At 41.9% G+C, this 26,265-nt stretch overlaps 10 protein-coding genes across 10 annotated transcripts; 4 read left to right on the forward strand and 6 right to left on the reverse strand.

Moving 5' to 3' along the window:
• Positions 1 to 63: 63 nt before the first annotated feature.
• SAMD00019534_008370 (hypothetical protein) lies at positions 64 to 495 on the reverse strand (the record flags this gene model as incomplete). The annotated part of the gene is made up of 2 exons (XM_012902804.1): positions 64 to 311; positions 396 to 495. The coding sequence occupies 2 exons, from the start codon at positions 493 to 495 to the stop codon at positions 64 to 66; spliced, it is 348 nt and encodes a 115-aa protein (XP_012758258.1).
• A 728-nt stretch (positions 496 to 1,223) lies between these two features.
• On the forward strand, positions 1,224 to 2,354 carry SAMD00019534_008380 (hypothetical protein; the record flags this gene model as incomplete). The annotated part of the gene is made up of 1 exon (XM_012902805.1): positions 1,224 to 2,354. The coding sequence occupies one exon, from the start codon at positions 1,224 to 1,226 to the stop codon at positions 2,352 to 2,354; it is 1,131 nt and encodes a 376-aa protein (XP_012758259.1).
• A 3,072-nt stretch (positions 2,355 to 5,426) lies between these two features.
• SAMD00019534_008390 (hypothetical protein) lies at positions 5,427 to 9,627 on the reverse strand (the record flags this gene model as incomplete). The annotated part of the gene is made up of 10 exons (XM_012902806.1): positions 5,427 to 5,729; positions 5,813 to 6,494; positions 6,569 to 7,164; positions 7,230 to 7,411; positions 7,483 to 7,888; positions 7,959 to 8,255; positions 8,333 to 8,557; positions 8,627 to 8,821; positions 8,891 to 9,184; positions 9,277 to 9,627. 10 exons carry the CDS (start codon positions 9,625 to 9,627, stop codon positions 5,427 to 5,429), a joined length of 3,531 nt encoding a protein of 1,176 aa, XP_012758260.1.
• Positions 9,628 to 10,897: 1,270 nt separating this feature from the next.
• On the reverse strand, positions 10,898 to 12,527 carry SAMD00019534_008400 (hypothetical protein; the record flags this gene model as incomplete). Its single annotated transcript, XM_012902807.1, has 3 exons — positions 10,898 to 12,130; positions 12,206 to 12,381; positions 12,506 to 12,527. The coding sequence occupies 3 exons, from the start codon at positions 12,525 to 12,527 to the stop codon at positions 10,898 to 10,900; spliced, it is 1,431 nt and encodes a 476-aa protein (XP_012758261.1).
• A 368-nt stretch (positions 12,528 to 12,895) lies between these two features.
• Positions 12,896 to 13,860, reverse strand: SAMD00019534_008410 (hypothetical protein; the record flags this gene model as incomplete). The annotated part of the gene is made up of 4 exons (XM_012902808.1): positions 12,896 to 12,983; positions 13,074 to 13,219; positions 13,300 to 13,586; positions 13,656 to 13,860. 4 exons carry the CDS (start codon positions 13,858 to 13,860, stop codon positions 12,896 to 12,898), a joined length of 726 nt encoding a protein of 241 aa, XP_012758262.1.
• A 659-nt stretch (positions 13,861 to 14,519) lies between these two features.
• SAMD00019534_008420 (hypothetical protein) lies at positions 14,520 to 18,080 on the reverse strand (the record flags this gene model as incomplete). The annotated part of the gene is made up of 7 exons (XM_012902809.1): positions 14,520 to 15,086; positions 15,144 to 15,483; positions 15,560 to 15,928; positions 16,000 to 16,113; positions 16,189 to 16,309; positions 16,373 to 16,945; positions 17,009 to 18,080. 7 exons carry the CDS (start codon positions 18,078 to 18,080, stop codon positions 14,520 to 14,522), a joined length of 3,156 nt encoding a protein of 1,051 aa, XP_012758263.1.
• A 1,158-nt stretch (positions 18,081 to 19,238) lies between these two features.
• Positions 19,239 to 20,810, forward strand: SAMD00019534_008430 (hypothetical protein; the record flags this gene model as incomplete). The annotated part of the gene is made up of 6 exons (XM_012902810.1): positions 19,239 to 19,250; positions 19,329 to 19,410; positions 19,519 to 19,707; positions 19,837 to 19,917; positions 20,003 to 20,224; positions 20,296 to 20,810. The coding sequence occupies 6 exons, from the start codon at positions 19,239 to 19,241 to the stop codon at positions 20,808 to 20,810; spliced, it is 1,101 nt and encodes a 366-aa protein (XP_012758264.1).
• Positions 20,811 to 20,952: 142 nt separating this feature from the next.
• Positions 20,953 to 22,271, reverse strand: SAMD00019534_008440 (hypothetical protein; the record flags this gene model as incomplete). Its single annotated transcript, XM_012902811.1, has 5 exons — positions 20,953 to 21,208; positions 21,292 to 21,702; positions 21,798 to 22,057; positions 22,161 to 22,196; positions 22,257 to 22,271. The coding sequence occupies 5 exons, from the start codon at positions 22,269 to 22,271 to the stop codon at positions 20,953 to 20,955; spliced, it is 978 nt and encodes a 325-aa protein (XP_012758265.1).
• Positions 22,272 to 22,443: 172 nt separating this feature from the next.
• SAMD00019534_008450 (hypothetical protein) lies at positions 22,444 to 24,249 on the forward strand (the record flags this gene model as incomplete). Its single annotated transcript, XM_012902812.1, has 1 exon — positions 22,444 to 24,249. One exon carries the CDS (start codon positions 22,444 to 22,446, stop codon positions 24,247 to 24,249), a length of 1,806 nt encoding a protein of 601 aa, XP_012758266.1.
• A 650-nt stretch (positions 24,250 to 24,899) lies between these two features.
• On the forward strand, positions 24,900 to 26,123 carry SAMD00019534_008460 (hypothetical protein; the record flags this gene model as incomplete). The annotated part of the gene is made up of 1 exon (XM_012902813.1): positions 24,900 to 26,123. The coding sequence occupies one exon, from the start codon at positions 24,900 to 24,902 to the stop codon at positions 26,121 to 26,123; it is 1,224 nt and encodes a 407-aa protein (XP_012758267.1).
• Between the last annotated feature and the right edge of the window lie 142 nt (positions 26,124 to 26,265).

Below are 26,265 nucleotides of genomic sequence, written 5' to 3' on the forward strand. Positions count from 1 at the left end.
TATAGCTTACTACTCAACTGATCGTTCGGTCGAGTTTGATTGATTGATCGATGTGAGTTGATCTTATCTCATCAAGTCACTTAACATTTGAGACTCCTTCTTTGTTGACTTTAACTTCTTTGCTTTCTTCTCCTTTAGAGTGACCTTTTGTTGCTTTGCTCTTTGGTCAGTCCACTTGACAGCCTTATCTATTATATCTCTCTTCTTCTCAGCAGCCTTTGACTTTTGTTTGATTGTCATCTTCTTTCGCAACAATGCCAAGTTTGCAGCCAACACTTCATTCTCATCTACCTTCTTCTCTCTTATTATATCTATGTTATTGTTGTTGTTTTTGATGATGATGTTAATATGACATGTGATAAGATGTGATTTGATTGATTTGATTGATCACATACCAAGAGGTGATTTATAAACTTTGTTTACTCTTTTATCATTATCATCTGTATCCTTATCTCTATTGAGTATACTCAGTTGTTGTTTAATGATCTTGGACATCCCTTTTATCTATCTATATATCTAATTATCTGTTTTGAATGATTGATTGGGCTATGAATGTATAATCCTTCTTTCGTTCGTTTTTTTGAACAAAGTCAAAGTTTGGGCTGTTCAAGGGGTGAGGCCAAGAATGACTTGTCAATGAATGATTGAATGATTGATGATAATCAAGGAGTGATCAAGGAAACAGACATGACGCCTAAGACCTTTCATACTATCTTAGGTCATAATTCATAAGCTTTCTTATATCAAAGTCCTTCATCTTGTAGTTTTCAAACAACCAACAAGGGTATTAATAAATATAATTATCAAGTCCCAAGAAGTACATAACTATTATTCATTCACATTTTCTATCTTACTTGCTTGTTCCATTAACAAAACTGGAGTTTCTCTCTCTCTACACTAATCAAAGTAATAAGGATAAAGTTGGACAACTACCCATCCCATCTTGAATATCTATTTTTGACCCATTTTCAAACTATTTCATTGGAGTAGTCTCTGAAATTAATTTGAAATTATAACATCAGTGGGTGACGATGGCTTTGTACTGAGTCTGATGGCTTGTTTTTGGGTTAGTGAATAATAATGAAATGATTGTTTATTGACTGGACAGAATGAGTGTGTCAGCCGATACCTTTATAATGACCATGGTCAACAACATTAATCATTACTACTGTGCTCAATCACATAAATAATTTACTTTTAACTAAATAATCACATACAATACAATGGAAGGAGAAGACGTTCAAGCTTTGGTCATTGACAACGGTTCCGGAATGTGCAAGGCCGGTTTCGCCGGAGATGATGCTCCACGTGCTGTGTTCCCATCGATCGTTGGTCGCCCAAGACACACCGGTGTCATGGTCGGTATGGGTCAGAAGGACTCCTACGTCGGAGATGAGGCCCAGTCCAAGAGAGGTATCCTTACCCTCAAGTACCCAATTGAGCACGGTATCGTCACCAACTGGGATGATATGGAGAAGATCTGGCATCACACCTTCTACAACGAGCTCCGTGTCGCCCCAGAGGAGCACCCAGTCCTTTTGACTGAGGCCCCACTCAACCCAAAGGCCAACCGTGAGAAGATGACCCAGATCATGTTCGAGACCTTCAACACCCCAGCCATGTACGTTGCCATCCAGGCCGTCCTTTCCCTGTACGCCTCTGGTCGTACCACCGGTATCGTCATGGACTCTGGTGATGGAGTTTCCCACACCGTCCCAATCTACGAGGGATACGCCCTCCCACACGCCATCCTCCGTCTGGATCTCGCTGGTCGTGACCTCACTGACTACCTGATGAAGATCTTGACCGAGCGTGGATACTCATTCACCACCACCGCCGAGCGTGAGATCGTTCGTGACATCAAGGAGAAGCTCGCCTACGTCGCCCTCGACTTTGAGGCTGAGATGCAGACTGCTGCCTCCTCATCTGCCCTCGAGAAGTCATACGAGCTTCCAGACGGACAGGTCATCACCATCGGTAACGAGCGTTTCCGTTGCCCAGAGGCCCTCTTCCAGCCATCCTTCCTCGGAATGGAGTCTGCTGGTATCCACGAGACCACCTACAACTCAATCATGAAGTGTGACGTTGATATCCGTAAGGATCTCTACGGAAACGTCGTCTTGTCCGGAGGTACGACCATGTTCCCAGGCATTGCTGACCGTATGCAGAAGGAGTTGACTGCCCTCGCCCCATCCACCATGAAGATCAAGATCATTGCCCCACCCGAGCGCAAGTACTCTGTCTGGATCGGAGGTTCCATCCTTGCTTCCCTCTCCACCTTCCAGCAGATGTGGATCTCCAAGGAGGAGTACGACGAGTCCGGACCATCCATCGTCCACAGAAAGTGCTTCTAAGCGAACAGCTCACCAGCTTCCTCTGTCCAATGTTGTGTAATAAAACCCCCTTCTATCACGGTCCTGGTAACCGTCAGTCAACTGTCGATTTCATCCAGTTGTCTGTCGCGTCCAGGACATTGTAACAAACATCATCATGCCTCTTGTCTTCTCCCAGCCATCCTAACCACCTTTGTCCAATAATTGTATCCACCCTATCGGAAGTGGCCTTGGACCCGAGGTATTCTGGTTCACTTATCATGACTGTGTGGCCGTGAAGCCGACTTTATTTATGAAGGCATTGACTCGTCCAAGGATGTCATCATTGAATTTGTTGATGTCTCTGTGGTCGTACTGGACGGTAGGGAGTTCGTTTGTGAATTCAGAGGAATCCCTGTTTGATTCAGAACCATGGTCTATGTATTTGAACGGTGCATGGGGATGGTCCGAGAAGTATTCGTCACGCACATACAGACTCCATTGAACTGGAAGAGAACGTTGTTTCGCATTAAGGTATTCCAACCGGATCTGTTTATCAAAGCCTAGAGATCGGAGAAGCAGCATTGGGTCAATGGTGATACCATGTTTCTTGAAGCAGGATGTGATATGCGTTCGGAATTTGATTGGACTTGCCAACTTGAGGAGCCAATTAGAGTCATACACTTCTATAGATTTGTCTGAATCCGATTCTTTAACATTGATCCTCAACGATGATGATCCAGGCAGAGGTTGTGAATGACCATTCAAAACAATGTTGAATATAAGAGAGATGGGCTTGGGTTGTGACTCTGACAGTGGCTCTGATCGTGGCTGTTCTGGAAATGTTATGGTACATTGGCGATTGAAATCAAATGAATGAAAGTAGTAATTATCGCTCCATTCGAGGTGGTCATTGTTGATTGACATCTGGGTAAAGAGAGCCAAGGTTTGCTCCAACTCTGTTACCTCCATCGATCCAAACTCTGGCTGGATTTGTCGATAGTAAGTCAGCTTCTTTAAATGTTGTTGAAACATCCTTTTGAATGAGAGTGGGTCGAGGCTAGATTGGTCAATGAACAGATGGAGGTGTGCCAAGCTCGACAAAATTTCTGCTCGATAATTGTAAGACTTTGTCCATGGGTGGGATAGGCGAGACAATGCCCTTTGTTCAAACAGACCATTGAGGAATTCAAGGTCAATGAGTCCATCAGAGAATGAATGCAGTGTTGAGAAATCCTCCAACTTGAAATAGAAATGGTTTTCGTTCCGTCCCTCGATGACCAGCCAATCAGATATATTATCGCTTACTGTCTCCGAGTCTTTAAACTCACGATTCTTGTCATAGGGGTGGTTGATGAGATGTATTGTCTGGACACCGTGCGTTGTAAAGTCGTATAAAGTGACATGAAGGTGGAGATCCTCGACATTTTTGTTGACTCTATATTTTTCGGCGCGAGGATAAATCGCAAAGTTGAAGAAGAGTAGGATCTTTACCATTCGATGATATTGTCTTGTTTCTTTGGGAATGAGCACAGTGAGATGTCCCTCAATGATATCGGACACACGTAGTATACCATCCTTCAGCTGATCTTCAGATGCCTCTTGAACAATGACCAAGGGTTCTCCCCTTGGTACAAAACGTCCACCTGGCCATTTGTATTTAAAAACCTTCTTTGCTCCATCCGAGAGGAACGTGATCAATGTCTTACAAGCAATGATTGAAGCATCAACATCTTCTTGAGTCAGTATGCTGTTTGAGTGTGATTGAGCCAATTGTTGAGATACATCATCAGTCTCCTTTCTCTTGTGACCAGTCAATCTGCTATTATTATTATTGTTGTTGATGTTGTTATTGTTGTGATTGTGTCACCATTATGGTATATAGATGAGTTGGACTCTAGAGTGTTGATTGACTTGAGGACATGTACCAAGGCAGAGGGTACAAGAAAGTCAGAGGGAAATAGTAACTTGTAAAGCATACAATAGGTCAATGATGATGATGATGATGATGACAGATTGTTGACATTGTTGTTGTTGTTGTTGTTGTCATCTGCCAGTATTACTCTTCCCATTTGTTTGTCATCATCTTTGACATCTTTGACGTTATGGTCATCCTCATCATCATCATCATCTTCTTCTTCTTTGTCACGATAATCACCAAACAATCTATTTAAAAGTAGCGGCTCCCAGATGATGTTTGCGCGACTGATCTTTAGCCAACTTTTGCATACAAGGCCATATCGTGAGACATCAGAGCAATGTGAGACTCTCTGGAAGATATGTTTTATCAAGGTGATGTTGGTCTGGAAATGACTAATCATATAGAAATATAGATAGAGATTTAGAAATAGAAATGGTGATTTCTCGTTCCAGTCTCTGTTTTTAATGGTTGAATTGAGGGAAGAGTGAACTCCTAATATTAGAATTATTTATTTATTTATTAGATCTTTCTAGAATTCTCCAAGTTGTTGGATTATTGATAATTTAGTAGTATCAAAAATGTAAGTGAACTATATATAACTAACTCAGTTACCAACATAACTAACTAATTCTTCCATATTAATATAGGAGGGAAGATTATATTGAGATAATTGGAATAGAGTCTCTTCAGGTCTCAAATGACTCTCCATGGTAAGTTTGAATGAATAGATTGACTATCCAGAAGTTTCTAATTATTTGTTATTATTCTCCTAGGCGTCCTATGTACTCTTATGACTCTGGTTGTGATGCACTCTTAATATCATTTTTGTGATTTTAAGAAGATGAATCAAGATGATGTCATTGGTGATACACTGGAGGGTGGTCTCATCATTGTCGACAATAATAACAAGTTAGTAGAGATAGAACATCTCGCTGCAACAAAGTTTACAACTTCAAATCAAACAGCAAGATCACCATGGAGTATGTTCCAAGCACTTATACTCTTTGGCTCCATTTTGGCACCTTTGAACTCCATGAGACTGTTTTCACTCCTTTGCTATCAAGAGAAACCAATCAAATCATCAATCTTTACTTATTTATATGACAAACGACAGATCGCCATGAGAATAGATAATGCAAGTCGTACCATATCGCATTTCCCAACAACAACAATGTACATATAGTTATCTATGTTTATTGGATGGCCCAGAACTCTACAACGATGGGATTAAAGTCACTGGCAAAGGACAGACAATCATTCTTAAAGGTCTCACATGGCCCACTGTAGCCATGCAGGAAATCAGTATCCATCCAAAGTCCAAACATCGATCCTCCTCCAATGGCCAAATACTCCAATGATGTATAAAGGAATAGATCATTCTCTTTTGTCCACTTGAACACTTGGAACTCTGGTGCAATCTTAAACAAGAAAGTCTCGCCATTACCATAATATGATGTTCTTGGTTTGACCTCTGCCGAGCAGTATGCTCCAAATACCTAATGTTCATGATTATGATGATGATGGGACATGTTAGACATCCATCTTTGGATGATGATGGCAAGCCAGGCTTGGTACATACATATCCTCCATTGTCCTTGATCAATAGGATTGATTGTGGAACATTCCTCATCTTTCGATAAAAGGTGTTGAATGATACACCATCATTGGTTGAGTTGTACTTTAGTTCAATGTCTGATGCCTGTACATGGATGGGTAGGTAGTGTCGCAGCTTCTTGAAAAGATCAGCCGTGAGAAGTACCTGTTCGCTAAACTTGTTGTTGCCAAGCATCTTCAACTTGGGCGATGGGGAGTAGTTGTCTTGATCGAATGATGAGCGCGCCGATGATAGAACTGGTGATGAATCCAAAGAGAATGGAATGGGTGGTGGAGCTGCATGATGATTCGTACTGTTGTTGCCATTCATCAAAGGTGACACACCATGTACCAGTGGTGAGCCTGACCCACCTCCAGAGCCATCCTTGATCTCAGAGATTGACTGCTTGAGGAATGCAAAGCATTTGTGTACGCTCTCCTCGTCGACACCTCTAAAGAACAATGTCTGGATGAACTTGTCCTTATGGATCAGGACGTATATACATGGGAAGACCAGTACCTTCCTCTTCTCGTTATTGACATTGATCGTCTTCATCTCCTCGCCCATCTCATTCAACTTTGTTATCTCTGCCTGGATGAAGTTATCATACTCTGAATCCTTCTCCTGGTTCTTCTTTTGAATGACATATTGTTCCTTCTTCCAGTCCCTGTTGGTGTTGGTGCGCATGTTAATATGATTGATTAGGTGAGTGGAATCATTCCAGGATGGGGTTGGACTTACTTGGAGAGGTGCGCCAACCATTCAGCATGGTTGGGAAAGTATTTACAAGAGATGATTTGATTGTAGTCGGTGTAGATCTGTGTGGGACTCTTCTCGTTGGACTGGAAGATGAATTGGTAGGGCGTCAGAGTCAGTGTGCCCTGTACCTGCTTGCTCTTCATGTAGCAGATAAGCTCCTCCTTGACCACCTTGTCTTTGGTTATCTGAGTAAAGCGAGAGAATGAGGCGAAACTACGCTTCTCGGTCGAGTCTGTCTTTGGTGATGGTTTGGTGCCAGAGGTGGTAGTCGATGTCGCAGTTGATGGCGAAGACATATTGCTGTTGGTCTCCAATGTCTTAAAGGCCATCTCCACCTCCTCCTTCATAGGTTTGAACAGATTGTTGATGTTTACAGTTGATCCTGCTCTTGATCTTGGTTTGCCATTGTTATCCGACATATTGTTGTTGTTGTTGCTATTGTTGTTGTGGTTGTTGGTGCCAGAGGATACTGTTATCGATGGTAAGTTACCTGCACTCTGTGTCATTGATGATGATGAGTGATCCTGTTGTCCTGATAAAGTATGTTGTTGATCTTTCTTGCGATATACCCAGAGTACCTGATGACAGTAAATTGATTGATTGATTGAGTGAGTGATCGTTGGAATGAATGATTGATACTTACTGCTCCAGGCATTAGCTTATCAGAGAATAGTCTGTTGGTTTGCATAAGGATATCACGAGGCATTGAGAATTGAAGCGCAATGCCTGTGAGTGTGTCTGTTGGCTTGACATGGTACATCTCAAATGTAACAGACTGAGATGCATTATGATAGTTTGGTGGCATTGGTACGAATGAGGGATAGACTAGAATGGTTGAATGAATGAGTTAGGGACCAGTCTGATATCAATCAATCAATCAAGAGGACGATGCTTACAGACTGGATTGTTAGACTTTGGTGGCTTGGATGTTGTTGATGGTATGGCTCTTGGAGAGGTACGCTGAGTGAGTAGGTGGTCCTCTGTTGCCCTAGACTTGATAGATGGACTTTGATATTGTTCCAGTAGTGGATCAACTGATGATGATTGATTTGAGGTGTCACCTGACAGATCATCATCTTGTAGACTCAATCTGAGTGTTGGCACTGATGATGTTGACTTGCCACTGTTGCCCAAACGTTGTATCAGATTGGGAGAGTCCATCACTGAACTGATCTCATTGAATGACTCTGCATTGTTTGAATGGTTCTGGCTATACTTCTTCAGTATCTTATAAAGGAATGGCTTCTTTGTCTTGTTATTCCTCTCCAAATCCATGAACTCATGTGATAGGTGATCAAACTCCTGCATGTGTTCAAAGGTTAGCTTCTGGGATCATTCCATTGGAGTGAGGGGAGGGAGGCAGGGAACATACCTTCTTGAGCACTATCTTGATCTTGTTGGATGTTGGATCCTTGGTGAGTATTTCGAAACAGGGCGGGGCAGATGGATAGAGTGATGGCAGTGAGATCACTACAATCACCTTGCGATTCTCGATGTTGATGATGCACAGCCTGTCGGTCAGACTGGTTTTCTCTACTATTATATTATCATACTTCTCATTGGCGATCACCTGTAGCTCTTGCGACAGGTCATCAGGTACCAACGTCTTCCAACTATTCCTCCTTCTCTGAGGTTGATCAATCAGTGCAGATGATATCGTATCAATGATCTGTGAGTGAGTGGGGTGATTGAGTGAGTGAGTGGAATAGTTCCAAATGTTGATTGATCAACATCAATCAAACATACCTCTTTACGCTCATCACTGAATGTCCATTGTTTGATTGTGCAATCCTTTGAGATTGATACTAGACTGTGTTGATTGTCATGGACACGCCAAGAAAAGTCAATCATTGCATCTTGATGTCCTGTCAGTGATATCATCGGCGAGTCACCATTACCAGCCCATATTGATATATTGCTATTGAAGCTCTTTGTTGAGAAGCTGGCCACATTATAATGTTTGGAGAATGGCTAAGGTATGAGGACGATGGTAAGTACTTGATCAGGTAGGCGAAGGAATCATGATAATGTGATCTTTACCAGGAACATTGCTTTGGTGCACAAGTGACCGGTCTGGAAGGTCTTGATTGAAGGATTGGGTGGCGAAGCGTCCCATACTCTGATGCAGTGATCGGACCCACAGACCATGATCGTGCTCTTGTTGGTTGAGTGCCAGTCCAATGATCTTGCTGTTCCAACATGTGAGTTCCATGATGTCAGAGGTGATCCGAATTTCTATAATATGATTGAGTTGAATGAGTGAGCGATCGAATGATTGAATGATTGATTAATGGCGACCCTTACACGTATATCCCATATCTTTAGAACACCATGATGTGATGATGCTAACATTGAGGAGGAGTGAGGGTTCCAGGCCACGTGTGTTATGAAAGAGTTGGTGTCGATACTGTTCATTCGCGACGTCTTATCTTCGCGCCTATCCCATATCTTGACCAGGTTGTCACCACTTGAACTCGCTAATAGATTGGTGTCCACGTTGTTCCATGACATAGATGCTATACTCCTAAGATGTGCCTTGGCGAATGTATGTTCCAATGTCTCCTTCCTAATGTCCCATAGATGTATATTGTTTGAACTCTAATGAATGAGAGTGGATGTCCGATGATGTCGGGGTCAATTTGATTGATCAGTAAGTCGACTGATTGATTGATTGATTGAGTGAAACATACAGATGTTGCAATCAACTGTGATTGTGACCTGTCACTACACCATTGGAGTAGATTGCACTCGACCTCCTTAAGAGACACCTTCTTGACATTGGCTACAGACGTGTCTGCTGCGCCACTAAAGGTGTTGTTGTTGTTGTTGAGATTGGCAATGAGTAGGTTTCGCTCACATCCTATTGCAATTAGATCACCTGTTATATCTGTAGCCAATGAATAGAATCGATATCTTTCATTCTTTGGCAATGTATATGTATGTGTTGGTTGATACTGATGTGAGGTGGTAATTATCTCATCACTATTTGTCGTCGTACTACTGTTACTATCACTGTTGCTGCTGTTGATGTTGTTATCCATGGTTGGAGCGAGTGATTGAGTGATTGAGCGATTGAGCGATTGAGTGTATAAGTGAACGAATGTGATTGATTGTGAGGAGAGAGGAAGAGTACAACTAGAAATACAATGATTGTTTGATTGTTTGATTAATTGATTGATTGATTGATTGCTTGATACAATAATAATAGACAATGACTGCAGTGTCACTTCTAGATGGATGGAGATAGTAATGGCCGACACGTGAATGATGATGAGTGTTGGAGTAAGAGTGGTGAGTGTTTTGGTTGTGAGGTGTGACTTGGAGTGATCGGGATACCTGCAAAGGACTATACCTCTCAACACCCCAACTCAAAATAATCAATCAACCTATTTTAGAGTCAAACGACCAATCCCAAACGAATTCAGGACCTCCAGATCTTGTTTTTCATTGGTGGTGGTACGATAAACTTGAATTCCAATCAAAATGAGCTAGATTTATTTATTGATTCTGGTTAGTTTATTGATTGATAGAAGTTATTGATCGGAATTACTATATTGATTTGTGTATGTGTTTGCGCCATTTTGATTAGATCCTGTTTGAGAATCACTATCGCTAGAACTTCCAGCATTATTGTTTTGAATAGTTATTGTGTTTGAACCTATTTTTTGATATTCCTTTGGGGAAACACTATTGCTAGAACCAGCATTATGAGTCATTCGAACTTAAAAATTGATTTACTGATTGGGAATCAAAAATGTTGCCATTTCCAGCATTATATAGATTTGTTTGATGAACGGACTGAGATCTACTTTCCCTAGAATCTCCTCTTTCATAAGTTGGAAAAATTATTAATCGTAAATAAATAGGTAAGTCAAATAAGAATATTGGAAGAAACATTTAAGTTTGTAATTTCTTGGTGCAATATTATAAGAATAGTTCCTTCATTAATTGTTTGATGCAGCACCAAGAACCAGTTTGTACCAACCATTTTATACAGCCCGAGTTCAGACTACATTGAGTGAAATTCAAATAAATACACTAGCTGTATTTACAAAACACGAAATTCAACCAAAACGATAATAACAATTTGGTACAAACTGGTTCTTGGTGCTGCATCAAACAACTACCACCCGTGATTCCACTACCACTCAAACGTACTACTCTTTGAATTAATGTCCCAGGATAATTCCAGTTTACATCTACATTATATTATTATTATAATTATTATTATCAACAAGTTTGGGGATTGATGTTTTTTGTAATCTCTATTTGATACAACTGACATCCAGATGAACCTTGCCAGCAAGGTAATTACTTTGTTACCATCAATGTACCATTTGGAACCAATCCAGCATCCAACAATGTAGTGGTCTTGAGTTCAGAACTATCGAATATCTTCCTGGGATATGTGGTGGACAGACGGAATGCACCAGACTGTCCGTTGGCAGAGAGATAGCTGTGTACGTCCTGCAGAGTGTCCTTGGGCTTGAAGTTGGCGCGTACTGTGCTGCCATCGGCCATACGTATTTGAATCATGACGACGTCTGGCACGGCGGTGGGGGCTGCCACAGGGACGACGACGGGTGCTGCGACTGCCGGGGCAACAACTGGCGATGAAGCATCCGGTCCAGACTTGGCTCGGGCAGCTCTCTCCATTTTGTCCTGGGCGATCTTGTCACGGATCCTCTGCTTGGCTCGTGCCTCATCCTCCTTCTCCTTCTTGATCTTGTCAGCCTCACGCTTGTTCTGTTGCTCCTTCCATTTCTCCACCGAGTCCTGCTGAAGTTTGCCCGACTCACGACGGGACATCTCTCGCTCAATTTCGCGCTTGGCCTCTTCCTCGGCCTTCTTCTTTCTCAGCATCAGGATCTTCTCGTCCAGCATCTTCTTTTGGTGCGCCTTCTCCTCGGGTGTCAACGTATAGTTTGCAATGTCCTTGCTGTGTGCTGACATCTCATGGTCGGCCGGATGCTTGCCGCTGTCCTTGCACGCCTGGCACAGGTCGTAGTTCAGACACACCTTGCACTTGTATCTGATGCCAATGATTTGCTTTGTACACAGGTCACAGAGCGCATTGTGGACCTCTGGCGCGTCGTCAGACGATGATGTTGTGGTAGTGGTCGAACCGCCGCCGCTCTGATCGACGAATGGCTCGTCGATCTGGGGATTCTCCATGTTGGCAAAGATCCACTCCATTGCAGTTTCGGCCGATTGATTCTTCACGGTCAACAAAGCCTTGATTGCTCTGTTCTCTGGGAAGCCCATCTCTATAAGCTCGGCCAGCATCTTGGCATTGGGTTGCAACTTCTCTGGTTGAGCTGGGCGGGCTGCTGCTGGCTGCTGGGCTGCTGCGGGGGAGCCTGCTGAGCCGTGACCAAGTACGTTGCCGGGGGTTGCGAACGTTGACACCTCATTAGTCTGATGTCTCTCGATACATTGCTTGAGTCTGTTTGGATCAGCTCCACTAAACTCATCAACTTTAGTCGACTTGATGTAGAAATGGAACGTTGGCATTGCAGATATGCCACATTGTTGAGCTGTGCTCTAAAGATTATGATTGAATAGATGATTGATTGAGTGAGCAAATGAACTATAAAACATGTTACTACTCGTACATACTCTGCATTGGTCAACGTCGACCTTCAAGAAGACAACGTTTGTATATTGATTGGATAGTTGTTCGAATATGGGACCGATGGCACGACATGGTGGACACCATGTTGCTGTGAAGTCGACGGCAACAAGCTTGCCACCAGCAGCTGTCAACTCTGTGAATAGTTGACCATCACTTAACACTATATGTATATAAGTTGGGTAAGTTAATTGTTATAATGTTGTTGTATTTGACGCACAACACTCTACCATCCATTCCTTTCATCAATCACCCATTCATTAATCTTGTTGATTATTGATCCAAACCTTTTACTCTTCCGTGCGACATTGTTATTATCTGTTTGTTATCTTTGTATCTTTGTGTTTGTATAAATTGAAGAATGAAGTTGATTACACTCATCACTTTGATTGAACCAACCCCACTTTATTACTTTCAACGAAATTTCGTTCAGTTCCAAACAAAACAATCACTTTCCAGAACTCTCTCATTGAGTCACTGTTATTGTTGTTTATTACTTTCTAAACTAAATCAATCTGATTATGGATGAATGGATGGTCCAATGTGCATTTCAAGGTACCTTAAACATCGTTTGAGTTGACCACCTTGAGGTGGCAGTTGTCTCCATGGTATTGCTGGCCAGTCCTTAATTAATGGCTTGTGGCAATGGAGAAGAGTTTGATCGGGCTTATTATTGATCAGAGTACCCTGTTTGGTACAATTTGGCCATCAATAGTCTTGTAGATTTCGATATTGGTGGCTTTACAGGGTCTACTGTCTTCATTACTAGTAATGATTTAAATGATTGAGTTCCAGAGAGTGAGTTAGAAATTGAATCCAGATTGATTGGTTGATTGAAAGTAGTGATTTACATACCCGTCTTTTGCAAGATGTTGGAAATAGTCCAAGCCTCTACCAAGTCTGATAGTGACACCAGTATCAGTCTCGATAGATCGATCGTGAAGAGTGGTGGAGAACTTGTAGGCAAAGTCAATGTCATTATTCGCCATCCATATCCTGATCTAGTGATTGTGTGAGTGTAATGTTATGTGTTAGTTTGATGATGATGGATTGGTAATTGAACAAACTAACTACTACCTACTTTTTGTAAGTTTGACGTAATTTCAATCTTCTCAGAGGCGATCTTGGCAAAGGTCACCAGTCTAATCCTCAATTGTTGTTCGGGTTTCTTGTTTGCCGCTATCACCTTGAGGAGCTCGACGAGGTTCTCGAGTTGGTAGTCGGTACGGAAGTAGGGATCTCTTATCTTGATCAGCTTTGCGCCAATCAAGTGATTTCCAAACAATTTTTGGTAAGAGCATCCAGTCTGTCCATGTTTGATATCATACTTCTTGATCAACACGGTTGTTTTGGGTTGTTCTGGCTCATCTATATATAATAGTGGTTAGTTAATCAGTTACATGGATCGAATGAGGAATGAGTGAGACATGATCATACCATCTGATGAACGATCACTATCAGATAGTGATTCCTGGGGCACAACGGCTACTCTGGGTGCATCAAGATCTTCGACAATGGGCATTCTTGAGGCAAATTCGGCAGCGGCAGCATTGGCAGCGGCGGCAATGGCATCGACTTCATCTTGACGCTTCCTCTCGATCAAGGTCTTTAACCTATCTGCTTGAGTAAAGCAATGTAGCATAACATGATTGATTGTCGTCTTCAACTTGATGTCCTTTGTACCCTGGCCAGCATTATGTAGTAAATTGGAAGCTTCAACATAAATCTTCAAAGATTCATAATAACATCCATTATTCTCTTGAATAATAGCATTCGTTAATATTTGTTCAATGTTGAAATTATTATTATTATTATTATTATTATTATTGTTAATCTTGTTGTTGTTGTTGTTTGAGTTATTGTTTATGTTGTATGAGTTCATTATTGCTTAATTTGACTTAATGTTTGATTGATTGTTACAATGTTATTAATATATGATTATGTTGTTGTTGTTGTTGTTGTTGATGTTGATATTTAGTTATAAGTATATTTCTTAATTATCACAATACCTAAATACTTATGTGTATTTATATTCGTATGTGATTGTTTTCTAAGCTTGCTAAATTAATAATGAAGTCAACCATTCGTGAGTGAACTCATGTCAATCAAAAGATTGACTCAACACTGTTGGGTAGTATTCTTGCTTTTCTCAATTGTGTTACCCAAAACACACACTTAAGAGACATCCGTCAGTCTACAAACCCCATCACCCCCATTCGTCAATAAAATGATTGACTGATATCACAATCACAATCAGTCAGTCAGTCAAGTGTGGATCATTTAAAGTTAGATATATACTTTTTAGTAATAGGGTAGATATGTCATCATGGGCATTTGAATGACTTCATCAGAGACATTGCAAAAGGTTATTCTGATCTTGGTGTAGGGTCCACAGAGTTGTCCATCGAGCATCACATCGAAAGGCTTCTTCTTCTCATCTTTGGCACATTCAATCTCGATTGAATTGGATGTAAAGTTGATGGGCTCATCATTCTTGGCACGCTTCTTCTTGGCGTCAAACTCTGTAAGGTATACATCCATTGAAGGTGGTAGACTTGCTGTCGTTGTCGTCTCTTTTGTCTTGTTATTACTGTTGTTGCTGTTGCTGTTACCATTTGTATTACTGTTGTTGTTGTTGTTATTTGAAGATGGTGGCGATGTTGAATGAGTTGGAGTGACTTGTGAAGTCTTGTTGAACTTTGGCATTTGATTGACTATCGATAGTTCAAAGTAGGTCTTTGAATCAAGTGTCAACTGTTGTATCTGTGTTCCAAGTGGATTGACAATGCCAATCTTTGCAGTGACATTGGCCGGAACATACTTGTTCATTCTATTTGCCAAACTACTATCAATGAGTGCTGCTTCGCCCTGTTTGATTTGATTGGTTAGTGTCGATCTATCAATCCACGTCACTCAACTACTTACTGTTCCTTGGAAGTATGCATTCAGACCAATCTCGGCACGATGGAAGAAGGGGATGGTGTGATAGACGTCTTCGTTCCAGCCTTCACACTTCATTAGGGGGATGTTCAACTTGTAGGATGCCTCGCGGAATAGATATTGCAACTCAGAGAGCACGATTGATGATGGAGTCCTTGATGTTGGCACTGCTGGCTCTTCAATCTGAGCAACCTCCTTCTTTGTGTTGTCAAACAATATACTCTTCCTCTCCTCCTTAATGTTGGCCAGTGATTCCAACACTGCTGTTTGATCCGGTTGGCTGATTGATGTTGGTTTAAACGCTGGCATGATATCATACATTGAGCTAGATGGATAGATTGATAGATGTTAGTGTCATTGGTAACATCTGGATGATCACTCGTGTGTATTACACTACATACTTGACAATGCCTGCAACCTGTCTGTTGTACCAGTTGTCAAAGGTGGCGAGGAACTCGGCAAACTTGGACGTGGGACCAGCGGGGATGAGGAAGAACTGGAGGTCGAGATCAGTGAAGAGGTCGGGCGAATGATACTTTAGGTAGACGTAGGAGCCCACCACATGATGGATTGAGGCGTCGTTGCCAACGATGCATATCTTGATCGGTTGTTTCCAATCTGCAGTTTGATAATGTGTCAACATGTTTGTCAGCAGGTTGGTAGTCTTCCTGTACACTGGGAAGCAGTACTGCGTGGCAAGTTCATCTGGCTTCTTATTCTTTATGCTGATCCTATATAGTGATGAGAAGCTATAATGTAGATTGGGGAGTCTACAATTGGTTGAATGGAGTTAGCATGACGTAGAGGTGCCTTGGTGTCCATGTTTCCAAGTGACACATACATGAGGGTCTGTGGAACATGTTTGAATGGTGCACCCTTTGTAGATATCTTGACAATGTCCTCCCTAATGGAGGCAAGTTCTCTTATCCTTGTGGCCTTGCAGTCCTCTATCTCTCTATTGTAATGGTGCGATTTTTGTATGAGCTTGAGTGTGGAACAAAGACTGGACAGTGAGGAAAGGACAACTTACAAGTACATAGTCTTGTTGAGTAAATCTATGATCCTTGAATGGATGTTCCCAATATCGGAAGGTGAAAGATATTCCAGTCCAAGGGCATCATTGTCAAAGCCCATGATTCGATAGTATATGTCTAAGTTGATTGATTGATCTGGTCAGTGAATGATTGAGCGATAAGGATTGGTCAACTACTTACTTGTAATATCATTGGCTTGTAGTTGTACAACGCTTGGATTGGTGTTCTTGGTGTAGTGCTCAAAGATGTCTTGAATGGAGAGAGCATCGGCGTTGTATCGATCAACGAGCATGTGAATGGTTGGACGATCATTCAATGACATTGACGAGAACAGTGGCGATGAAGGTGATGGTGAGTTGTTGTGGGCAGCAGCAGGACGGGCATGTGTAACAGGCTCATTGTTGGCACCCATTACAGAGGGCACCTCATGTGATAGCATCGTTCGGATGAAGCTGCCTGGACATTGGTACTCGATTGAGAGAATCTCCAGGATCTCTTTGGCCAGGTCGCAGAAGGGTCGTGGCCACAGGTAATAGGTGTTCACTATCGATAGTGATGCGGCCAGTGCCGATGGAGAGATCAATGGTGCCACCAGCAGGTAGTGCTTCAGCATCTGGAGGAAGAACAACATCCTCTTCTCCAGCAACAGTGGATGCTTCAGGAACAGCAACAGATTCTCGAATATCTGTTTGTGCTTGTTGGCCTGCTGGAACATGTCCGTGATACAACTATTGAACCAACAGCTACGAGCGACTGATTGTGGAGTGAGGATAGGGTCAGTGATCATGTGATCGTGATCATTGAGGACAAACATACTATTCTTGTTAGCTTGGGTATCGGTCGTGAAGTCGGAACAACGATCGATGAGATAGAAGATGTACTCGCTTGAGTCTTTGTAGCCAGGCGAGAGGATCTTGAGGAGGTCGGTGGTGTCGCGCGACTTGTCAAAGTGGTCGGTGTAGCGCGTGAGCATGAATCTCAGGGTAGGGTTGTTCGAGTTGAAGTTGTTGAATAGGGCAATATAGTACAAGGTCGTGATGATCGTTGACTTCATATGGTCAATCTCGCGTTGCTCCTCTGGTGATGACGCCAATGTTGGTGATAGTGGTGTTGTCGTTGTTGTCGTAGTAGTTGTAGTGGATGTGGTTGGTGTTGTGGATGCGGAAACAGGTGATGTGGCATTGGCAGCCACAAGAGAAGGAGTTGATTGTTGTGTGGGTGTAGAGGATGATTGCTGGTTGTCCACAATCAATGACTGTTGTTGGGGGATGGCCTGCGATGATCCATTGATGTTGATACTCGAGGTCTGTTGAACTAACTTGTCATCGTCATCATCGACATCATCCTCGTCAACCTCAACCTCCTCCATATCATCCACAGTTGACACTACAATGTCAGTCGTCTGTTGTTGCTGCTGCTGTGATGTACTACTGCTGCTGCTGGTTGTTGGGATACTTGAGCCTGATGATGTGATGGACGATACGGGACTGATGTTCTTGGACAATATTGAGATGAGCAATGAGATGAGAGGAGTGTTGCGCTTCTCTGGCATTGACACTAGCTGCACGTACTTGGTCATGAGCAGTGAGATTGTCAACGCTATCACATCTGGATTGGTCTCGACGTTGTGCATCAGCGTGTCCCACACAACAATGTGCGTCTCAATCGAACTGCACAACTTCATCTCAATCGACTGTTGAAGTATCTGTGATATCTGTACCAATGTCGGATGAGGTACGAATGTATTACTCTGTTGTTGTTGTTGCTGCTGCTGGTTAAGGGATGAACCCGATGTTGACAATAGAGTAGGTGATACAACAACACCTGATGTTGATGATGATTCCGACTCTACATCCAGGCCATTACTACTATTATTTGTATCATTCATTATTTGTACAAATAAATAATATATATATATATTTATATATAAATAAATAATTTAGTATAACTATTGTTAAAACGAATGATCATTCATTTATCAGATATCAATGATCAAATAATGCAATGGTCCTTTACAAAATTGGGTCAGTTTAGTCATAAAAATATCTATCTTTATATGATCATATGGGTTGAGAATGGGTCAGTCAAGGTATAACCCATCAACAACAACAAATAGATAAATGCGCATCTTGTTATTAGTTGTCTCTTCTTCAACAAGAGAGATACAAGATACCGACAAGACATAGAGATAGAGAGTCGTCGACGACTATCTCACACACACACATACTAGATTGGCCCACCCCAATGGCCCGAACCAAACAACACACACACAAGTTGTGTGTAGTTCCCAAATAAGGGAATGAATCGGTGCTAGGATGTGACTTTCCATTTGGAGAGACAAGATTGGGTCTGGATGTATGCATGGAGGTTAGGTGTTTCGCCTCTTCATCCTGGAATTCAGTAAGTCAGTCGAGAAGCATCGTTGGTGGGTTGTGTCCCTTTAGGCCACTCCCAGTGATAACAACAAATATACTTCGCACCACAAAGTCATCTAATATAGACATTCTTTGTGTGTGTAATGGCGATTACGTTGGTGTCATCCATTCCCTTCCCTATCCATCCGTCAATCCATCTATCTTGTCTATCAACAACGACTAAAGTTGTTGTTATTATTCCTGTTAATCAATTTATTAATACATACATAAAGAGACTACTTAGACAGTTACAAAAAATAAATTATTACACCAGTTTGTTCAACAAACTTATTCAATCATTCAAATCATTCAATCATTCAACTTCAGTTACATCATCAACATTCAAACTCACACTATCTTATCACATGTGTTACTCTTCTTAGACACCAAGTGTTGTCAACCCTTCACCATTTATTGTTGCTAACACCCCAATTACCACCTTTCCCCTTTAACCACATCCTCTATTCATAGCATTCAATTCCATTCAATCAATCATACTTATAATACCTGTCGATCATACATATAAAATATATATACTTATGTTTACTTTAATATAACCCTCTTTATAAAGAGAGATAAATAGATAGAAATACATTTATAATTTATAGAATAATAATAATATATATATAACAATGTTTGCCAAAGTAAGTTCCAGATATTCATTCTTCAAATTTGGAAGAAATATTAATATATATTTTAAAATAATTAATAATATATTTTAGGGATCTTCTTTAGTTGTAAAGGATGTACTCTCAACAACATTGAGACTTACTCAGAGAAGAGGTTCGGCAGAGTTACAAAAGGGTATTGCCCTGAGGAGGAACTCAATATGTGGACCCTGTGACACGACCTCTTATCAAACACATCACCATCCGACTTTAAATCAATACTGTACTCTATCCTATAATCCAGGTGAATCGGCTTCGATCAATCCGTTCAATGAGACAGACATACCGACCATCATGGAGAATGGACAACAATTTGTTGATCTACATTCTCGCTCCAACACTCCCCGTGAAGCATTCCAAGCACATAAGAGACGTTCATCATTCTCTGATCGAATGGTAAATCCTCAACAAAGAAGATATTCAATGGAAATTGGTATGTATCATTCATTCATTCATTATACTTATTTGAAATGGGAAGGATCGTCATTGTTAACAAGCCAACACTGTGATCCAATGATAAAAGGGTCAAGTATTAATAATAATCATTTATATAACATTGTAGAAGTATCAAGTATCAAAGATATATTGAACCTTGAGGTTAAACCATCTTCCAATCATCTAAGGGACTTCAAACCTATTACAGGTATGTTATATCTTCCATTCACTCATTCAACTAAGAGTTATTATTGACATATCAATCAATCAATCAAATCAAACCTTTGGAAAAGAAGAGAAGTCTATTTTAGAAATTGAATCAGAGAGGACCTTTGAGTTGGTTTGGAATCAACTCGCTACAAAGTATGGAGTGGAGAACTTGTCGTTCCCCAAGAATATTACATTCCTACTCGGTGGTCCAGGTGCAGGCAAAGGTACCAATACAAGGACCTTACAAGATACCCTTGGAGTTCAATCAGAACCCATCGTAGTTAGTTCATTACTTAACTCTCCAGGTATGTTATGTTGTCGTTGGCGACTCGCCACGTGGCTACAATTCGACTGACTCTGACACATTGATTATTAGTTTGCCAAGCCATCAAGAAATCCGGTGGATTGGTCAATGACAAGGTTGTACTTGAGTTGATGTTGGAGAGACTTGGTAAACCGGACTTTATGGGCAACAAGCCTAAGAGTGTGATTGTCGATGGATTCCCGAGGAATGAGAAACAGGTCAAGTTTGTAGAGCTACTCTATGACAAGTTGTCAACATTGAGGAGACGTGTAAATCCGAATGCCACGCTGCCCAAGTTCAGAATCACAGTGCTGCATGTTAGCGAGGAGGAGTCATTGTCTAGACAGTTACATCGTGGACATGAGGCGGTGCGTGAGAACATGGAGAGGAAGATGCACAACATGCCCGAGATTGAAGTGCGCAACACCGACACTGATCCAGAGGCATGTAAGAAGAGATACGAAATCTACATGTCCGAGTACAACCATCTCAAGCAATTGAGCAACAGATTCCAATACGATGAGATCGATGCCAATGGATCATTGGACAATGTTGAGCATCTAATCCGCGCGACATATTCTCAGTAGCATGCATCAATGTCACCATCACCAATTCATTCAATCATCTTCAATCATTCAATCATTCAATCAATTAAACATCGATGTTATAACTTACAAGGTGAGGATAGAGTTGTTATTGTGATGATAATGAAGCAGGCCGATGGAATGATCAATCAAACAATCCACCCTTCTTCCTGTCCTTGCGTGAATCGAGATAGCTGGACATGTCAAACTCGCTGCTCAATCCACCCTTCTCCTCGCCAAAGTCCTTGAACAGATCATCGTCCAAGTCCACCTTTGACGACTTGCTTGAAGTAGTCGACGAAGCAAACAAGTCATCGCTGTCCTCAATAATCAGTTTGCTCGCAGCCTTTGGTTGTGGCTTCTTCTTCTCAAACTTGTTAAGATCATCATCTGCTCCAAATCTGTGTTGTTCGGCAATGCAAGGCGAGAGTGTTAGAATACAGTAAGGACGTCCAGTTCAAGACAAGGTGATGACATGACATACAGTGACTCGTCCAAGCTGTCGGACTCGAAGCTCAATGGCTTCTTCTTTGGTGCAGCGCTGGAGAAAAGGTCATCCTCTGCGACGAACAGGTTCTCCTTGACTTGCTTGGTGATTCTCTCAACTGTTGGTGCAGCAGCAGTGGTAGCTGAAGCAGGTGGTAGTTCACTGACTGGTGTGGCCAGTGTTGGTCTTGCTTGTTCAACTGCTGGTGCTGGGGTTGGAGCTGGAGTTGGAGTTGGAGTTGGTGCTGCTGATGTTGTTGCGGCAACTGGCTTGACTGGCTCAGCCACTTTCTTTGGTGGTTGCTCTACAACCTCTTCCTCATCAGACTCCTCATTATCATTCGCATTGGCCAAAGGGTCCTTTACAATTGGCAGTTTAGACTGCTCACGCTCCTGCGATGTGATTGGTCTGTGGTCGTTATCGCAGAGTGTCGGTGTTAGCGTCTAATGTTCCGTCTCTCGAGATTGATTGATTGAGTGCCACGCATGACATCAACAACATACTTTCCATCGAGTACCTCCAATGATGGTATGTTGGCGATGATGTGTAGTCTGTATCCATTGACCTTGGTCACTGGATTACCAGTGAGATTGAGTTTCTTGAGTGCAGGCGAGTCGTATAGACCCTTGATATGTCTGAGCAACTGTAGACGATTCTGGCTCAAGTCCAAATCCTCCAAAGCCTTCAACCTAGAGAATGAAGACACCTCAATAATGCCCATTGAGTCCAACTTGAGCTCATTAACAGAGGCAATATCTATTTTCTGGATTGATCAAGTGTCATTGTCATTGTCAATGTCATTTTGGGTCAGTCATTCATTCATTCATTCATGCGAGGCCTCGCATTTTGTTCGTGGCTTAGCCTACCTTTCCAAGCTTCTGGCTAAGATTGTCTGGTGTTAGCTTCATGATTATGTATGTGTATATGTATGTATATTTGTAGACTTGATGATTAATATATACCTTGCAAAGATACATCCATTGAATTTTCAAAAATGATGGACCTTGTACCTCAAATTAATTCAAAACAAATAAAATCAAAATATCAAGGACCTCCCTTCAGTTTTTTTTGATGATCAAATATTAGATTGCACTCTGATCAATCAATCAGTCAAACTATTCATTCTCAAACATCCAAGACAGATACAAGATGGATACACTATCAGAGGTGATCCTAAAGAATATATATTCCTATTTGGACTCAACATTGGACATCTTGTGTTTATCTCTAACATGTAAACACTTGTTGGACTTGTTACCAAAGCTTAGTAATGGATCAATAGTGTTGGATAAATCAATCAAGTTGGTTAGATCCGATTATGTATATACCTTGTCACCTCCACTTCCATTGTCCTCGCGTCCAGAGGACAACTTGCCATCGAGCATGGAGATGATCTACTCTGGCGAATACCAGGTGCTCACCCCGCTCGAGTCACTCACCGTGCCACCAGGCGTCAGCAAGCTCACCTTTGGATATTGGTTCGAACAGCCCATCGTGCCCGGTGCCCTTCCCCCATCAATCACCTCGATCAAGTTTGATAGTCGCTACGACAAGCTACTCATGCTTGGCTCTCTCCCCACCGCCCTGGCATCACTCACCTTGGGCGAGAAGTACAATCAGCCGATCGGTCGTGGCGTACTCCCCGACACACTCACTTACCTATCACTCAACAAGGATTACAAACATATGCTGGAGACTGGAACATTGCCTGCCTCGTTGATTACATTGGAGATCTGGGGCGATGATTCAATGATCGCACAACACTCTGGCGTGTTTCCACCAAAGTTACAATCACTTATGATCATCTCAATCAAACGTACAAGTACATTGGCAATGCTACCGCCCACGCTCAAGAAGTTAAAGTCCAACAGCAGTCCACCATTCACACATGGTTCGTTGCCAAGCTCACTCACAGATCTTTCCCTTGGCGAGAACTATGACTCTGATATCCGTCCTGGCGACCTCCCCAACATGCTCAGTCACCTCAGTTTGGGCTGGTACTTCAACAGAGTCCTGCAGCCTGGCGCACTACCATCGTCGCTGACCTCTCTCACCTTTGACTATTTCTACAACCAGCCATTGTCGACGGGCGTGTTGCCCACGTCACTTGCAACCCTAGTGTTTGGCGGATGTTTTAACCAAGCGATCGGACTGGGAGTGCTTCCACACGGTCTGACCTCGCTGACATTTGGGGCAAAGTACAATCAGTCGATCATTCCTGGCGCCCTGCCAAACACACTCCAGTCTCTGACCTTTGGTGGTGAAGATTTCAATCAACCATTCGAGATCGACTCGCTTCCAAACTCATTGATCAATCTTACATTAAGCTATTTCTTCAACCAGACTTTGGCGCCAGGCCTTCTGCCCACTGGACTACAATCACTCACACTTGGCAACTCATTCAATCAAATGATCGGAACTGGATGCTTGCCAAACACACTCACATACCTCAAACTTGGCGACGACTATTCCAAGGTCGTGGACAAGCATGCCCTGCCAGCAAGTTTGAGACATCTAGACATGAAGAAGTTTGCTCAGTACAAGTGCTTCAAGGATGCATTGATCGCATCACCAATCGATACACTTGGCGTGGCAAATGGAATGGATCACAGCAACACAATGGTCCAGATTGACTGCTCCTTGAACAGGTTACAAGTAGGTCCACAAAGAATGGGTCACTCCCTATTGTACAAGCAGATGGTATTGCTCACACCCAACGTACAGACCATCGATATGTTGGTCGTAAGCAAGAATATACCATGTCGAACACTATTCAGAAAGGTTGACAATGACATTGCACTGAGTGTCACGACTATCGAGGGTGTGAAGCACATTGCCAAGACATTCTATTATAGCAAGGTTGAGGTGATAATCGAGGATGACGACGAAGAATATGATGATGAAGAGGAGTATGAAGATGAGGAGGAGGAGGAGGTTAATGATCACAAGGAATAAATAATCCATGTAGACCAATCATTAGGTGTTCAATCATCCAGGAACCAACTTTATCATCATGGAATTGAGCCGAGATGTTCTGGTTCTGTTTTATTTACCCGCCTCAACTTGAATATCACCGCATCATTTAATATCTATTATCACGATTACTCGACAATGTACTAAAACATAATATATAAAAATATATTTAGATAATCATCATTACCTGTACCTTCTGATTGTTTGATTAAAAATAGATTGGGAAGTGGCTAAGAATGATCGAACCCCTCCACACTCAAGGTTGTAGTTTTTCCATGAGTTTTTCTCAAACACCATCGATCAACATATGACATCCCACAATTGCGAAGTTGTCGCCAACAAATAGGTCAAAGTATCAACGGGTGGGAAATCAATCAAGTTCGTGTTGTTCGTCATACTCATAATTACTTGGCGATGGACTGAAATGTAATGCTTATGCAAAGATATATTTATTCAATACTGAATCAGACCTAAATAACTATATTTAAATATTTCTTGATCAAATCAACAAGTATAAATACTTTAACTTCAACAATTTAATTGTCAACAATACTTCAATATAAATTTTATCAATATTTATTTAATGCAATCATAATAATTAAGTTATTATATCAATCATAATAATAATAATAATGAATCCTTGTACACCTTTAGCGACTCCTGCTTCAACTTCTATTCCATCCATCGCGATTATTGGCGCTGGAATCTCTGGTCTGGTTGCAGCTCGAATACTTCAACTCAATGACATTCCAGTTACTATTTACGAGTCAGACAAGTCACCAACTAGTCGATTCCAAGGTGGCACACTTGATCTTCATCCAGAGTCAGGTCAACATGCAGTCAAGGAGGCTGGTCTTTGGGATGACTTCATTCGTGAGGCACGCCCAGAAGGCCAGGACTTCCTCCTTATGGACAAGCACACCAACATTCACCTCAACAAAGAAGCCGACCCCCATGATTTTGAACGACCAGAGATTGATAGAGGCACCCTTCGAGATATGTTCATCAACTCATTGAAGGAGGGCACTATTCTCTGGGGTACCCGTGTCAACCGAATACAACCAACAATGGATGGCTCCCAGAGACACACAGTTATATACAACAATGACCTCGAGGCGACATTTGACCTGGTGATTGGAGCTGATGGTGCATGGTCCAAGGTGCGAACCTTACTCTCCAAGGACAAGCCAGCATACACCAACATGATGCTCTTTGAAACAAGAATCACAGATGCCGATCGACGTTATCCTGCGATTGCCAAGCTTGTAGGCCGAGGAAGTTGTTTTGTCGCCTCTAATGGTCTCTCATTGATTGGTCAGAGGAACTCCAATGGATGCATTCGAATCTACCCTTGCTTCTATGTGCCAGAGGACGAGATCAATCAGTTCGAATTCCCCGACAAAGATACAGGAAGAAACTTCCTCTTGAAGAAGTTTGAAGGATGGGATGAGAAGCTCAGAGATATGATCAGATTCTGCGACGATGATTTCACCCCTCGACCAATCTACGCACTGCCCGTGCCACACACCTGGGAGACAAAACCTGGTCTAACAATCATTGGAGATGCTGCACACCTCATGTCGCCTTTTGCTGGTGAAGGTGCCAATTTGGCAATGTGGGATGGCTGCGAACTTGCCCTTGGAATTGTGAATGCGATCAAGAACAACACACCCATTCTGGATGTTCTGCAAGTGTTTGAGAAACGCATGCATGCCATGTGTCTTGACAAAGCAGAGTTGAGTGCAAGCAACTTGGAACTCTACCTTCGCCAAGACTCTCTTGATGCTCTCAAAGAACGATGGACACTGATATTTAGTGGAGAATACAATCCAGATTCAAACCATCACTCTCAATAAACTATAATTTCATATGAATAATATAATTGGTTAATTTGTTAAGTATTTTATAACATTTGATTGTTTCCATCTTTCCTTTTGAAACCAATAGGAGTTTATTAGATTAGTCATAAAAAATTGTTGTTATCATATTACTCTAGTT

Source organism: Acytostelium subglobosum (assembly GCF_000787575.1).
Source record: "Acytostelium subglobosum LB1 DNA, scaffold: scaffold2, whole genome shotgun sequence".
NCBI classification, from domain to species: domain Eukaryota; phylum Evosea; class Eumycetozoa; order Acytosteliales; family Acytosteliaceae; genus Acytostelium; species Acytostelium subglobosum.